The sequence below is a fragment of the Triticum urartu genome, chromosome 7 (assembly GCF_003073215.2).
Source record: "Triticum urartu cultivar G1812 chromosome 7, Tu2.1, whole genome shotgun sequence".
NCBI classification, from domain to species: Eukaryota; Viridiplantae; Streptophyta; class Magnoliopsida; order Poales; family Poaceae; genus Triticum; species Triticum urartu.
This window is the reverse complement of record NC_053028.1, coordinates 278,372,569-278,387,915: the sequence shown is the minus strand read 5'-3', so window position 1 is coordinate 278,387,915 and position 15,347 is coordinate 278,372,569. Positions and strand designations below refer to the sequence as shown.

The window sequence follows — 15,347 nt, the reverse complement described above, 5'->3', positions numbered from 1 at the left end:
GGTTCCATGAAGCTGGCCTAGAAGCTGGATGCTTTCTGGAGGCTGGGCCAAGCATGGTATGCTCTTCATTTCATTTCCTTCTTGTGCCCTTTAGTCTTGAGATTCCTATCATGTATGTATGTGTGGAAACTGGAAGCTTGGCTGACATTAAAGAATTGATTGATTGTGCTTGTCCTGTTCCTGCTGTTAGCTTACTAGTAGTCTGGAATATGAAAAAAGGGGAAGGTGATCTTTTTATTTATATGAATACCAAAATTGAATTGCTAGAGCTAGATGCTATATATGGTAGTCAGAAACAATCATAGTCTGATTGTTCATCAACACCGCTTCAGATGCATGTACCAAAATAGCAGAGATGGGTCAAGGATAAGGGTCTAGTTATTAGTTGTGGCAGTCCCTTCTGAGAAACACTTGCTTGGAAAATATTTTCTCACATGCATGTACCAAAATGTAATATTGACAAATGTACGTGCAAGCAAGTGTACATATGTTGAGGGAAATTAGCTAGCTCATAAATGGTTCCTGGAGAAAATGTGAAATGTCTGAAGTTACCAACCAACAGCAGCAGCCGGCAAATATGAGATTTGGTCTAAGGTTTCTACTAGTGTCGATTGTGCGAGGCTATCCCAGGCCCAAGTTGAGCCAGTCGCGGCTCCCTGCGAGGGATCATCACCGGCAGCTCACCTCCTCTTCAGCTATAGCAGCGTAGTCGTGGTGGAGGCCGCCGCAGATCCTGATGGCGCGATGGGCGCGGGAGGGTGAGGAAATGCTGGACCAGCAGCTCCAGGCAACCTACATGGCCTCCCAGTTGCTAACCTCTACTCCCTAGGTAAGCTGGCTCTATATATATCGCTTATACGAATTTCTGCTCCTGGTAGTTAGCTTGCAACCTCAAATAATTGTAATATGTTTTAGTAACTTGTTATTGTTGCTTGAGGCTTATTAATGCTACTTGTGTTGTGATAGTTGCTGAAGATTATTAATGTTGCTTTTATTGACATTCCATTCTATGTTTCTAACCATTCTTGGTCACTTATATCTGCCAGCAGCCAACTCCTCTGTACAAGTGACCTTGACTAGCGCCCTCTTCAAGCTGCTTGCCGTTGGCCACTCGGCATCTGCCCTCCTATGTCACAGGTTTGTTTCTGTTAAATAGGTGCTCTGGAACATGACAGTACCATTTTTTATGTGAACTAATGCTTATGATGCGTCCTGATTCCAATTAAGTTTCATAAAGTTGAGCTCCAAACCAGCTTAGATGGTGTTTACTGCAACCTGCAAATTAGGCTGTCTATCGACCAATTTTAAGTTGCCTAAATTTTCTAATTCAGGGAATTAAGTTGCATAACTCTAGTGCCTTGGATATTTAAGCAACTCAATAGTAATGTCGGGCATCACTTGTGTTAGTAACTTGAAGCAATTAGGTGATTCTTTTTGGCAGTGTTGGGTGATTCAGTTTGTGACACACAAACTCTGGTTACTATACTGCATCAGGAAAAAAGTAGACCAATAAAGAAATGCGCTGTTAAGGTGACTGACAGCAAACCAATAGATTCGGCTGACTTTGTGAACCTGTTGTTTTACCGAATGTCACACCTAATTTCTGCAAGATATGGCTTTGCTGGTCTGAGTATTGTTATCACTTATTTGTTGGTGTTCTTATAGCACATTTGCTGATTTTGTGTCTATATGTATGTGCTTCCTTTTAAACTGACGAAATTGTTCTAAGCACACTTCTCATCCAACTATCCTTAATCCAAATATTCTTTCTCTACTAAAGTGAGAATCCAGTTATCCTTTATCTTCTCGAAAAAGATATTTGATTTATTTGCTTCTTGTATCAACCTGAAAATTTTCTTTTTTATCTTCTCGTAAACTATCTTTCTGGCTCACCTGGCAGATCTCTGAAGTTTGGTCATTGACTATTCTGAAGGAGAATGCTGGTGTTGAGGTTGAGGTTCATCGTCTTGGATGTCACCGTCATTTTGGTCCCGCTTGCCGTTGACAACACCAGGTATGATCTGTTTCCTCTATTCTTATATTCGTCACAGCCAATTGATCCACACAAACATGCAGTAAATGGCTGGACTTGAGCTCTGCATCCCCGCCATTCTCCACTCTAAAGTGCAGGTCTGATTCCCCGTGTGTTCCCTCTCCAGGTTCAGCACCAAGGATCTAGCTTGCTCACACCACCATTATCTTCTCCGCCCTGTGTGTGGTTCTTCGAGCTCTGAGCAGTCCGATGGCAGAGCTGGTGGCCACCATAGTGGTTGGACCGCTGCTGTCCATTGTGAAGCAGAAGGTATCCAGCTACCTGCTGGAGAAGTACAAGGTGATGGAGGAGCGAGCGGCACAGGGTGCTCAAGCGCAAGCTGCGCACCTTCCTGGACGTCATCGCTGATGCCGAGCAGGCTGCACCTACAAGGCAAACGAGGTCTTCGACAAGTTCAATTACAAGGCGCTAGGCCAAGAAGAATGGGCACTACAGCAAGTTTGGCTTGGATGCAGTGAAACATTTTTTTTGCCCCATGTGTTTTCAATGAAATGATTGGAATTTGTCTATGGGCCAATTTGCCTGCAGTTGGTAAAGATCATAGAATGGTAAAGCAAAATCAGGCTCTGGTGGAGCCTATGCAAACAATGATGTTTGTTACTCGAGAGAGAATCGTCAACTCTAGATGTTTGGTTACTTGGATATGTAAATGGCAGAAACCATAAGGGCATGTACAATGGTTGATAAGATAGTTTTATCTCAAGTCTTGCATGTAATTTAGAGATGACAAAAGAGTATGTCTACAATGGGTTATATCTTAGCCTTAGGGCATGTACAATGGTGCTATCTCAGAAGTGCCACGTAAGATAAATGATGAGGTGGAGGAGAGAGAACTCATAAGGGCATGTACAATGGTTAATAAGATAGTCTTATCTTAAGTTTTGCATGTAATTTAGAGATGACAAAGAAAAATGTCTACAATGGGTCATTTCTTAGTCTTATCTTGAATAACTAGCAATTCCTAAAAATGTGGTAAGACATATTGTGCTAAGAGATTATCTCTTGTCTTATCTTAAATAAGAGAAGACAAGTCTTCTCTTATGAGTTCTCTCTCTTCCACCTCATCATTTATCCTACGTGGCACTCCTAAGATAACACCATTGTACATGCCCTAAGAGAATGCTTGTCTTCTCTTATTTAAAATAAGACGAGATATCTCTTAGCATAATATGTCTCACCACATTTTTAGGAATTACTAGTTATTGAAAATAAGGCTAAGAGATAACCCATTGTATACATTTTTTTTGTCATTTCTAAATTACATGCAAAGCTTAAGACAAGACTATCTTATTAACCATTGTACATGCCCTTATCTTTAATAACTAGCAATTCCTTAAAATATGGTGAGACAAATTATGCTAAGAGATCATTTCTTGTCTTATCTTAAATAAGAGAAGGCAAGGAGCGAGGCGTTACTGAGTTGGATGTATTAGAGTATATATTCGGTTTGTATATTTGGTAGTTCAAATTGTAATCTATCTCTACTATTCTTGGCCCCCAAGTTTTGTATCTTATATAAACAGCCCTTTGAGGCCCTAATACATATTCAGAATTCAATAATCTTCATGGTATCCGTCGCCTAGGTTATCTTCTCCACATGGCCTCTCCGCCGGCCCCTCCACCTCTTCCGGCGCGGCCTCTCTTTACCGCGGCCGAGTTCAACGCCGCCAGATCGCCATCTGCCTCTTCTTCCTCCTTCAACCCTAGTTCCCTTACCCACCACCAATATGTCCTTCCGCCACCACCAATCTCTCTAGCAGATACAATTGTCGACGTTGCGCCGTTCATACCCATCTCGCTTGACCTGGCTGCCCACAATTACTACCATTGGCGCCATCTCTTCCACATCCACCTTGGTCACTGCGGTCTACGCCACCATATTCATCCATCCTCTGTGCCGCAGCCTGCCAATCCTCGTTGGGTAAAGGACGATCTCACGATCATCCAATGGATTTATACTCGGATCTCCACCGAGCTTTTCAATCTTGTCTCCAACGACGATGCCACTGCAGCCGATCTTTGGGCCGCCCTTCAACAGTTGTTTCAAGACAACTCCGACGCCCGCATCAACGCTCTCCACACCGAGCTCCGCACCATCACCCAAGGAGACTCCCCGGTCACCGTCTTCTGCCAGCGGATCAAGTCGATCGGTGATGAACTCCGGCAACTTGGTGATCACGTCGACGACCGCGTTCTTATAAACGCTCTTCTCGTCGGTCTTGGTGAGCAGTTCGAGAAACAGGTGGCCTTGATCCCCATGTTGCGGCCCTACCCGTCCTTCGGCGAGGTCCGCTCTCTCCTTCAGCTCGAGGCTCAGAATCAAGCTCGCAAGGCCACTCGTCCACAAGTGTTTCATGCCACCACCAAGTCTTCGGCGCCAGCTCCATCCACTTCGTCGTCGGCCCCTGTCCAGCCGCCTCCAGGCTGGCGCCCGAGCCCTAACTACCGCAGCAAGAATCCCGTCTACCGTCCGCCCCAGCCTCTCTCCGCCAGCTCCTCGGCGTCATCATCATCATCGTCTACACCGGCATCTACTCCAACGGCATGGCACCAGCAGCAAGATCCCTGGACCGGGCTGGTTCAGGCGTGGCCCATGCCTTGGTCTGCTCCGTCTCCTTACGGCGCTCCTCCAGCATACACGGGCGCCTGGAGCCCGGGCCATCGTCCTGCCACCGGCTCCCCTGGTCTCCTCGGACCCCGACCGCCGGCTCACGTCTACACCGCCACTACTACACCGACCACGCCCGGCGCCCCCGTGCTTCCGCCCGGCTACGCCCTGGTTCCCTATGCGCCCGGTGCTCCTTCGGCTCCGTCACCGTACGCATACGGGCAGCATGCACCAATGAACATGCCTGCTCCCTCTCCTACGACCACATCGCCGAGCTGGGATCAGGCTGCTTTCATCGCCGCCATGAACAATTTCACCCTCAACAACGAAGGTACGGATTGGATTTTCGATTCTGGTGCATCTACGCATATGTCTTCAACTATGAATTTTTTGTCAGCTTGTTTCCCTTCTTCTTTTTCTTCCATTACCATCGGTGATGGTTCTACTATTCCTGTCTCTTGCACCGGTGATTCTTACATCCCCTATTCTTCTAACAATTTTCTTTTACGCAATATTCTTGTAGTCCCATCCTTAATTACTAATCTTATCTCCGTTCGTCAGTTTACCATCGATAATCAAGTTATTGTGGCCTTTGACCCCTTTGGTTTATCTGTGAAGGATCTGACAACGGGGGAGGTTCTAGCTCGGTACAATAGCACCGGCGATCTTTATCCTCTTCATGGCGCCCCCACTTCCACTCCTCGCGCCATGCTTGCATCAGTTCATCTATGGCATCGTCGGCTTGGTCATCCTAATAAAGCTACACTATCATCATTGTTACAGGAATTTTGTATCCCTAGTTCTAGTGTCCCTCATGATTCCTCTCTTTGTAATGCCTGTCAATGTGGCAAACATGTTAGACTACCTTTTGGTACATCCTCTACTATTAGTACTTATCCTTTTGAATTGCTCCATTGTGATCTATGGACCTCTCCAATTCCTAGTGTTTCTGGTTACAAATACTATCTTGTAATTCTTGATGATTATTCCCATTATGTTTGGACCTTTCCTCTCCGAGCCAAGTCCGATGTACACCCAATTTTTCTCAATTTTCGTCAATATGTTCTAACCCACTTTGGTCTTCCAATACGCTTTATTCAATGTGACAATGGACGAGAATTTGATAATACTCGCAATCGCACTTTCTTTCTTTCTCACGGCATACTTCTTCGTTTTTCTTGTCCCTATACATCTCCTCAAAATGGCAAAGCAGAACGCTCTCTTCGTTCCATCAATGATATTCTTCGCACCTTGCTTATTCAAGCTTCTCTTCCTCCCCGTTTTTGGGTTGAAGCATTACGCACTGCCACACTTCTTCTCAATATTAGACCAACCAAAACATGTCCTCTCTACACTCCCTTTCAATCCCTCTTTCTTTCCCATCCCGACTATCTTTCCCTTCGCGTTTTTGGTTGTCTCTGTTTTCCCAACATCACTTCTACCACTTCTCATAAACTAGAACCTCGCTCTTTACCCTGCATTTATCTTGGTCTCTCCGATGATCATAAGGGCTCTCGCTGCTTTGATCCCTCATCCGGCCGTGTCATTATTTCCCGTCACGTCGTCTTTGACGAATATACCTTTCCCTACGCTGCCACACAAACATCATCCACAACCCAACCTTCCTCTGTTCGTCTTCATCTCCTCTCCTCCCTCGTCTAGCTCCTACCTCTATTGTCCCGGAGCAACAACCACCACCGCATCAGTCTTCCATGCCTCCACAGCAGCCTTCTGCACCACCCACTTCTCCTTCACCACAGCCTTCCACGCCCCCACTCCTCCCTTGACAGCAGCTTCCTCTCCTCCCACGCCCATCTCCCCTATTGTTGCTTCTCCTTCTTCCTCTTCTTCCTCCACACCGCCTCTTCCATCTAATGCCGTTCCTATAATACCTCCGGCCAATGATCATGTCATGTGCACTCGTGGTAAGCGTGGCTTTCACCTCCCTACACGACGTCTTAACCTCACGGCCGTTCCCACTATCTCCCCTATTCCTACATCTTATAAACGTGCTCTTCTCGATCCTCTTTGGCACTCTGCTATGCGTGATGAGTTTCATGCTCTTCAGCAAAATAACACCTGGACTCTCGTTCCCAAACCACCCGGTGTCAATGTTGTTTCCGGCAAATGGGTTTTCCGTCACAAATTTCATGCTGATGGTACTCTTGCTCGTTATAAAGCTCGTTGGGTTTGTCGTGGGTTTTCTCAGCAACACGGTGTTGATTTTGATGAGACTTTTTCTCCAGTTGTAAAACCTAGTACCATTCGTGTTGTTCTCAGTCTCGCTGTCTCCTCCTCTTGGCCGATCCATCAGTTAGATGTTAAAAATGCCTTCCTCCATGGCACTCTCAATGAAACTGTCTATTGTCAACAACCTTCGGGTTTTGAGAATTCCTCTTCTCCTGATTTTGTTTGTCTTCTTCACAAATCTCTGTACGGTCTTAAACAAGCTCCTCGTGCTTGGTTTCATCGCTTCACCACCTTTATTCACACAATAGGTTTTACCGCGTCTAAATCTGATTCATCTCTCTTCATTTTTCGTTCCTCCTCCCATACTGCCTATCTTCTCTTATATGTTGATGACATAATTCTCACTGCCTCTTCTGATTCCTTTTTACAACACATTATATCTTCTCTTAATCGTGAATTTTCCATGACTGATCTCGGTCCTCTTCATCACTTTCTTGGGATCACTGTCTCCCGCACTTCATCTACACTCTTTCTCTCTCAACGCCAGTACATTCTTGACTTGCTCTCTCGTGCAGGGATGACTGACTGTCAACCATGTCGTACGCCGGTCGACGTTGGTACCAAGTTGTCGGCCGACGGTGAACCTTTTTCTGATCCTACTCTATATCGCAGTATCACTGGTGCTCTCCAATATGCCACACTCACTCGTCCTGATATATCTTATTCTGTTCAACAAGCGTGCTTATATATGCATGATCCTCGTGTTCCTCATTATTCTCATGTCAAGAGAATACTTCGGTATCTCAAAGACACTATTGATCATGGTCTTCTCCTTAATTCTTCCTCTCCAACAAGCTTGACAGTTTATTCTGATGCAGACTGGGCGGGTTGTCCAGATACTCGACGATCTACATCCGGCTTTTGTGTTTATTTGGGTGACAATCTTGTTTCTTGGTCTTCTAAAAGGCAGGTTACAGTTTCCAGATCGTCTGCAGAAGCTGAATACAGGTCTGTTGCTCATTCTGTGGCCGAGGCGGTGTGGCTCCGTCAGCTTTTGGTTGAGCTCCATCGACCAATCGAGCGTGCAACTATTGTTTATTGCGACGATATTTCTGCAGTCTACATGGCGTCCAATCCTGTTCAGCATCGACGCACCAAGCACATCGAGATTGATATTCATTTTGTTCGTGAAAAAGTGGCTCTTGGCGAGGTCCGTGTGCTTCATGTTCCTACCACTGCACAATTTGCTGATATTTTCACCAAGGGGCTCCCCACTGCAGCATTCACTGGCATTCGCTCCAGTCTCAACATTGTTACACCTGATGTTGACACTGCGGGGGGGTATTAGAGTATATATTCGGTTTGTATATTTGGTAGTTCAAATTGTAATCTATCTCTACTATCCTTGGCCTCCAAGTTTTGTATCTTATATAAACAGCCCTTTGAGGCCCTAATACATATTCAGAATTCAATAATCTTCAGGATGGCATATGAACATGGTATCCTGGCCCTAGGTCCATCTCTAGGGATTTGCACTAGTGGGTCCATTGCATCATATACGGCTGAGGGAACATGAGATCGGCTGACAATATACGGTGATAAACAGTGGCGTGGGCTCATAATTTAAAATCCACGTTACACTGATGACCCGAGCCGTGGATCGTCTCCGTCAGCCGTCTGGCGCGAAGACAGCGCCGTCAAGGGGTTAGTAAATGCTGCCGTAGCCGCAGTTGGTTCCGATTCCAAAGGCCGCCGTAGAGCAGAGCTTGGCATTGAGCTCTGGAAAAAAGAACACCAAGCACACGTACACTACAGTACCACCCAAGATGACTGAAATCAGCCTGTTAGAGAGAGAGAGGGAGAGCAGACGTACCGAAGAGAATGGGGCACCGTTCGTCGCCGTACTTGGAGCCCTCGCCATCTTTCGCCGGGCGCGGTCAGCGGCGCGACGGAAGAGACAAGGGTGCGAGCAGAAGAGACGCCGGCAACCAACTGCGGCTAGGGTTAGAGCATCTTCAGCCGTTCGCCCCTTCAGGGCGTCGAAAAAGAGCCGCCTGGGAGCGAACCAGCGTTACATTGACGTGTGGGGGCGACTTTGTTCCCAATCGTCGGCCCACAGGTCACCGCGGGTTTGGCGATATTCCGTACAAATTATGGCAAACTCGGCGATTTTGGCACGAATTCGGCGAAATTTCATTGAAATTTGTAAAAAAAACATAAAAACATGCAAACTACGCCTACTACTGTGCCAAACTACGCCTAGGCACTGCGCCCGCGTCCACCGCCCGCCATCTACATGTCGAGAAGCCTATAGAAGCGGGTGTAGTCGCTGCCGCCGTCGTCGTCGTCGCGTGCCTCGCCGGTGCCGCCGCCATCCCTGCTGCACCCCTGGCCAGGGTCGCTGACGCGCGGTGGGGCGCTGGACGGCCCGGCCTCGTCCTCCTCATCGTTGTCGAGGACGATGGCGCCGCCCTCCTCGCGCCCGCGGTGCCAGTGGAGCTCCTTGTGCGCCCGGTGCTGGCGGCGCACCTGCTCGCGGACGTAGTCCTCCTTCACCCATTTTATGGCGGCCTCGTCGTCAGGGGCCACCATGTCGACGTGCTCCGGCTTCACGGGGAGCAGGCCCGGCTCGGGCTTCGGCCGAACCAGCCGGAGGGAGCGCGGGGAGGGACGGCCACCCTCGTTGATGACGAGGGCGACGCTGTGGGTGTGGCGCCCAAGCGGCGTCTTCTCCGGCTCTGGCTTGACAGGGCGGAACGCCAGCGAGCCGGAGCCCGACGACGAGGACGACCCCGGCTCCATTCGTCGCGGCGTCCAGGAGCTGCCACGGCGGCGAGAGAAGGAAGGCCATGAAGGGTACTCGAGGCGCGGCACGTTGCCGGTCTCGATGCCGTCGAGGACGGCCTCGAGGGTGCGGACTGGCACGCCCCACCACTCGCGCCGCCCGTCGGCGTTGAGGCGGCCGCGGGGGATGATGCCGTTGGCGGAGGCGATCTGTTCCTCGCGGCGGCGCGCGAAGTACATGGACCACATCGTGTGGCTGTCGGTGGCGTACCGCGGCTCGTCCCGCTGCTCCGGCGGCAAGGATGAGCGGATGCGGCGATCTCCACCCGCCGTGCCGCCCCTTCGAAAACCAGTGGCACCGGGACACCGCCGGCGCTCAGCCTCCACGCCCCCGGCACCCGCATGTCCGGGGGCGCCGGATACTCAGCCTCGTAGAGGAGGCGCGCCTCCGGCTCTTGTAGATGGCAGCGGCCAAAGCCCTTCGCCGCCCCGCCATCGCCTGGAAACCTCTCGGCCATTTGCTCGCCGACGGGAAGGGGGGGGGGAGATTGTTGCTTCGTGCGCCGGAGGGAGGAATGTGAGCTGTGTCGTCCACCGGCGGGGAGGTCACCTTTTATAGCCGCAGCGGGGCGGCGAGAGGCTGCACGCCGGGCGACGCGTGGCATGAGAGGGCGGGACGCGCGTCGCGGCGCCTTTACTGCGCCGCCCGTGAGGCATCAATGGAGGCTGACCGGCGCGGCAGTGCGGCAGCCTTCGCATTGATTCCCGCGGAAACCGACGCGATGAGGACGACGAAGTGGCGTCTCGCTGACTCGGCGGGCCCATCCTCGTTTGTGCCAAAATCGCTCGCCCCGGCGCCCCCCAGCGCGCCGGGTTCGTCCTGAGTCCGCCGGCGCTAGTTTCGACCCAAACCGACGAAAAACGGGCTCCTGTGAACGCAACTGGGCCGATTTTCGCCTGCCGGTGTGGAAAAATCGCCTGGGAGGCTGTTGGGGCGCAGCTGGAGATGCTCTTACGCCACAGCATAGCCACGCCGGTTGTGGAGGCTTCGAGCACCTTTCGTCACGGCCTGGGTGGTTGCAAACCGGCGGTCCCTGGTGTCCGCGTCAGCGTCAGGGAAGACAACAAGTGGAGACGCACAAGGGGGCGGCAGAGGAAGAGAGGAGTTACCTTCCTTGGTGAGTGGCTCGGCTCGAAATATCTCGGTGCCCATGTACTCATTTGAGCAGTTTCCTCCCTTCCAGCCCCACCCCCTCCACCGCCCCCATCCTCCAAGCTCACCGAGAGACGGCGAAAAACAATGGCGATGGCGGGGAGTGCGGCGACATCTATGGAACTACGTCAGGACGGGCTCGAATTTCTGCTAGATCCGGTTGACAGGTACATTATTCACCATAATATTCTGTTCTATTCCATCCAGAGACGCTCCAACGCAAATATGCTGAATATTCTTTAATTTATCGGTCACGCGCGTAGATTCCCGCTGCGAGAGGTGACTGCTGATGTTGAGAAGCCAGATCCATTGGTGCTAATGGACGTACGGCCGTCGGCGCCGACTCCAGCCGACTTGACGTGCGACGTTGTGGTTGGCCACCTCGGTGATTCATCTGAGCATAACAAGTCACCCCGCAAGAGGAAGGAACCGCCGACACAGTCAGCCGAATCCACCGAGAAGGTCAACCCAGAGGCCCCGAGATGGACCAGAAGGTATACATGGCTCTCATAAATGTTCCAATTTTTCTGCAGTTATTAGGTGAAAAAAGAAATATGTCCATTATGAAAAATAGCTCAAGCATATACGTGATACTGTCAGCTAAATGATGCACTTGTGAACTGAAGACAAAAAATCTAGTGCTACTGTCATCAGTTCGTCAACCATTCACAGAATTAACCCATTTTAGTGCTTCTGAACTGAAAACACAAACAAGACAAAAGATCTTGTACACACCCTAGTGACAATGTAAAAATGTTCAAACAACTGAAAAACCAAAATGAATTTTTCTTTCAGGTTGCGAGTTGGCGGTGTCACCCCAGATAGAACACCCTGTTGGTAGAGTCACTCCTTTAGAAGAAACCATACGGAGATACGCTGATAAACCATCAGAGAATGTAGTAAAGCCAGAGATTGGGATGAGCTTTGATTCCCTAGGGGAACCGTATAATTTCTATAACCTGTATTCTTGGGAGCTCGGATTTGGTATAAGGTATGGCAAGAGCAGGTTGAATGTCAAGCGGACAAAATGTATGCAAGAGATCGTCTGTGGATGCTCGGTTAGCACTTCAGACTTTTATATTTCCTTAACTAATTCTTGTACTGGAATTTATTTGTTAAGAGCTGACAAATAGTAAAAAAATAGCAGGGAAAACCAGAGCAACATAATAGCCGCTATTGCCGCTGCGAGTGCCCTGCGATGATGAGACTACTTCTGCAGACAAATGGATGGTACATTGCTGAGCACCAGTCAAGCCACAACCATTCATTGTCTCTTACTTGTGGTGAAAAGGTACATTGGCCATCTCACAAGCACATATACGTTTACACAAAAGATTTGGTGAAGCAGCTTAGGTCGAACAATGTGAACCTCAACAAGGTTTACAACAAAGTTGGTAGCTTCTTCGGTTCGTGACAGAGTGTGCCTTTCACAAAAAGGTCATTGCATAATCTGTGTGGACGAATAAGTCGAGACCAGGCTGACGATGATGTGAACAAAGCTTTAGCTGTGTTCAAGGAGAAACAGCGGAATGACCCAGAGTTCACCTACCAAGTACAAGGTGATGAGGAAAGCAGAATCAAAAACCTTATGGGGACAAATGGGAACAGCAAGCTGCAGTATAAATTCTTTGGTGATGTCATCACATTCGATACGACGTATCTGACCAATTTGTATGACATGCCCTTTGGGTTGTTGCTTGGTGTGAACAATCACTTCCAAAGCATAATACTGGCTGGAGTGCTAATGCGTGATGAGCAAGTTGACAGCTTCCAGTGGGTGCTCTCTGAATTCGTCAACATGATGGGCGATAAACATCCACAAACAATATTGACACGTATGCATCCATTTTATTTGTGACAAACAAAGCTATGATGGTGCGGAAAAAATGCATGTATTCCACTAATTTGTTTCTGTTGTGACAAATGTAGACCAAGTAAGAGCCATGGAGATAGCAATCAAGAGCGAGCTTCCTGGGAGTGTGCACAGATGGTGTAAATGGCATATTCTTAAGAAAGCAAAAGAGAACCTTGGCCCACTGTACACCGACAAGAGTGAGTTCAGGGCTGAATTCCACAAAGTGCTGAATCACATGATAAGTGAGGAAGAATTTGAGACTCCATGGGATATGCTTGTTGAGAACTACAGTCTGAAGTCCCACAATTACATGACAAATCTGTATGAGATACGACGCAAGTGGGCGAAGCCATACTTCAAAGGTGTTTTCTGTGCCAAAATGACCAGCACCCAGTGTAGCGAGAGTGCAAACAATATGTTGAAAATATACATGCCACCACCAAGTCCGATGCATGTGTTTGTGCGTCAGTACATGAGCCTGCAATTCGACCGGGAATCAGATGAGAGCTACCAAGAAAAAAGAACAAGGATTGTAAGCCCACTATATGAAAAACCTATTGTGTATAAAACTGACAAATTCTCTTTTTTTTCTCTGTGCTGCTCAGAGTGATGCTGTCATGAGAACAAACATTGATATCAAGAGGCATGCGAGTAAGGTTTATACACGGAAGATGTTTGAACAATTTGGTGAGAATCTGTTCAAAGGTGGATCATACCAAGTCGAGGAAGTTGGAAAGAAAAAAAAGTATATCGCAAGACACAATGACGCCGAAAGACAAGAGAAATGGAGTAAGGTGGAATACGAGGTGACCATATCAGATGAGGGTGACTGGTTCAAATGTGAGTGCGGTCAGTTTGCCCACACTGGAATGCTTTGCTGCCATGCTCTCAAGATAATATCTCTTGCTGCCATACTATCGAACCCGCTCATATGCATGATATGGTACTTATTCTTGCTGACGTGCGCAGGCGATGGACCACATTGGCGTGCAGGAGATACCTAAACGGCACATCCTGAAAAGGTGGACAAAAGATGCTAGGGACACCTTGCCACACCACATTGCTCACTTTCAGGAGGACCAGGCTGCTAACCAATCTTTTATGTGTCGAAGCTCAACTCTGTGCCTACATGCAATGGAACTTGTGAGGATCGGAGACTCATCGGTCGCTGCCTATGAACTAGTGCTGGGAGGATCAAAGACTTAATCATAGTGGCATCTCCGTTTGCAGAGAACAGGGATGGACTAAGGATTGAGGACAGGATATTAGCTGAATCAAGTCGGAAGAACAATGTATCAGCTGGGGCAATGCTCAACAATGATGCGATAATTGTTGAGAATGAGAAAAGCATTACCGCATCTAGCAATTGGGGTGCCCTAGCGAGTCTGTCAGCTCCAAGCAAGAAGCGTGACGTCGGGCGGCCATGCTCGAGCGGAGAGAAAGCACCATATGAAGGCCTGAGTAAGCCGACGAGGTTTTGTAGTATATGCAAGCTCCCAGGTCATAAGAGGACCCACCTGCCCAGAGCCCCATATAGGGGTGATCTGCCAAAGCAACCTCGCAAGCCTGTAACTTGCAAGACACCGTCGCACCTCGTGCACGAGGCCACTAGTGCCCAAAGCATTTTAAGACTTTTTCAGACCGTGTGTAAAAGACGAATAATCGAGCATTTTCTAGTGTGTGACTTGTGGATTAACTTCCGCGCTTGTTCCTCTTGAATGTAAACTAATGTTTTGAGATACAGCTGCGCTGTCTAAACTGATGAATCTGATTTTTGCTATCACTGTGACATAACAACTAGTGTGCGATCAACATATGACAAATTGTTGTGAGATAAAAAATAAAACGATGCCGGCGAGGTTGACATCCGATCACTGGTTCTTCACTTATCCATGCGTGGTCCTGGATGTGCACAACAATCACCAAGATTATTTTTTTGCCTACTGGCTCCTTAATGTGCATAACAATATCCAGTCTGTTGCACTTTTTTTTGCGAGGGGCCTGCTGTTTTACTTGAACATGGTTTGCCGCAGAATCTTTAATGCGTGGGACGGGGAGGCTCAGAAAACTTCCTGATCCATCCACATTGATCCCGTCCCGCTAAGCGCTGGTAGCTGAGCAGCTCTTTAATGTGCGGCACCCATCAACGAATACCCTGTGAATACACGAGACACATATGCTCAGGAATACAAAACACTCCTGCATCCCAATGAATACGAACGACTGAGATTCCGGGCTCAGCTGTTCCGATGATCAGAAATGGATTTTCAGAAGACAAGCATTTTCTTATGAGTTCTCTCTCCTCCACCTCATCATTTATCCTATGTGACACTCCTAAGATAGCATCATTGCACATGCCCTAATCATCTATGGACGTTGCTACACAGCGCCCGCGTGCTATGCGAGTGGATCTCGCGGCCGACACTTAAGGAAAGTGTCCCTATCGGTCCCCCACCCCATGTGCTAAAAAAGGCAAGTCCAATTTTCCTCGCTTGTTGCCACGTCTCGACAACCAACCATCCTTTCCCTCATGTGATCCTCCCCTCCACCCACCACCAGAAAACCCAACGCCCACCAGCCCAGATCTCCTGTGCAACTCCTTCCCCAGCCACCGCCGGACGCCATGGCGTAGCATTGGGGAGCT

The 15,347-nt window shown here is 48.6% G+C and overlaps 1 protein-coding gene and 1 long non-coding RNA gene across 6 annotated transcripts; both read left to right on the top strand.

Moving 5' to 3' along the window:
- The first annotated feature begins 1,143 nt into the window (after positions 1-1,143).
- On the top strand, positions 1,144-2,756 carry LOC125525728. Its single transcript, XR_007291411.1, has 2 exons — positions 1,144-2,014; positions 2,160-2,756. It is a non-coding gene; the product is annotated as an uncharacterized LOC125525728 (long non-coding RNA).
- Positions 2,757-10,757: 8,001 nt separating this feature from the next.
- LOC125518724 (protein FAR1-RELATED SEQUENCE 5-like) lies at positions 10,758-14,483 on the top strand. Of its 5 annotated transcripts, none has more exons than XR_007288075.1 (7): positions 10,765-11,015; positions 11,112-11,342; positions 11,644-11,906; positions 11,996-12,683; positions 12,778-13,235; positions 13,309-13,846; positions 13,934-14,483. XR_007288075.1 is itself a non-coding variant. In XM_048683554.1 (7 exons), exons 4-7 carry the CDS (start codon positions 12,437-12,439, stop codon positions 13,705-13,707), a joined length of 984 nt encoding a protein of 327 aa, XP_048539511.1. In that variant the 5' UTR covers positions 10,768-11,015; positions 11,112-11,342; positions 11,644-11,906; positions 11,996-12,436; the 3' UTR covers positions 13,708-14,483. The 5 variants fall into 5 exon arrangements, 4 of the variants coding, with proteins under 4 accessions (XP_048539510.1, XP_048539509.1, XP_048539511.1 ...); XM_048683554.1 differs by having other exon boundaries at positions 10,768-11,015; positions 13,309-13,552; positions 13,673-14,483; XM_048683555.1 differs by having other exon boundaries at positions 10,772-11,015; positions 13,309-13,543; positions 13,673-14,483.
- The last annotated feature ends 864 nt before the right edge of the window (positions 14,484-15,347 follow it).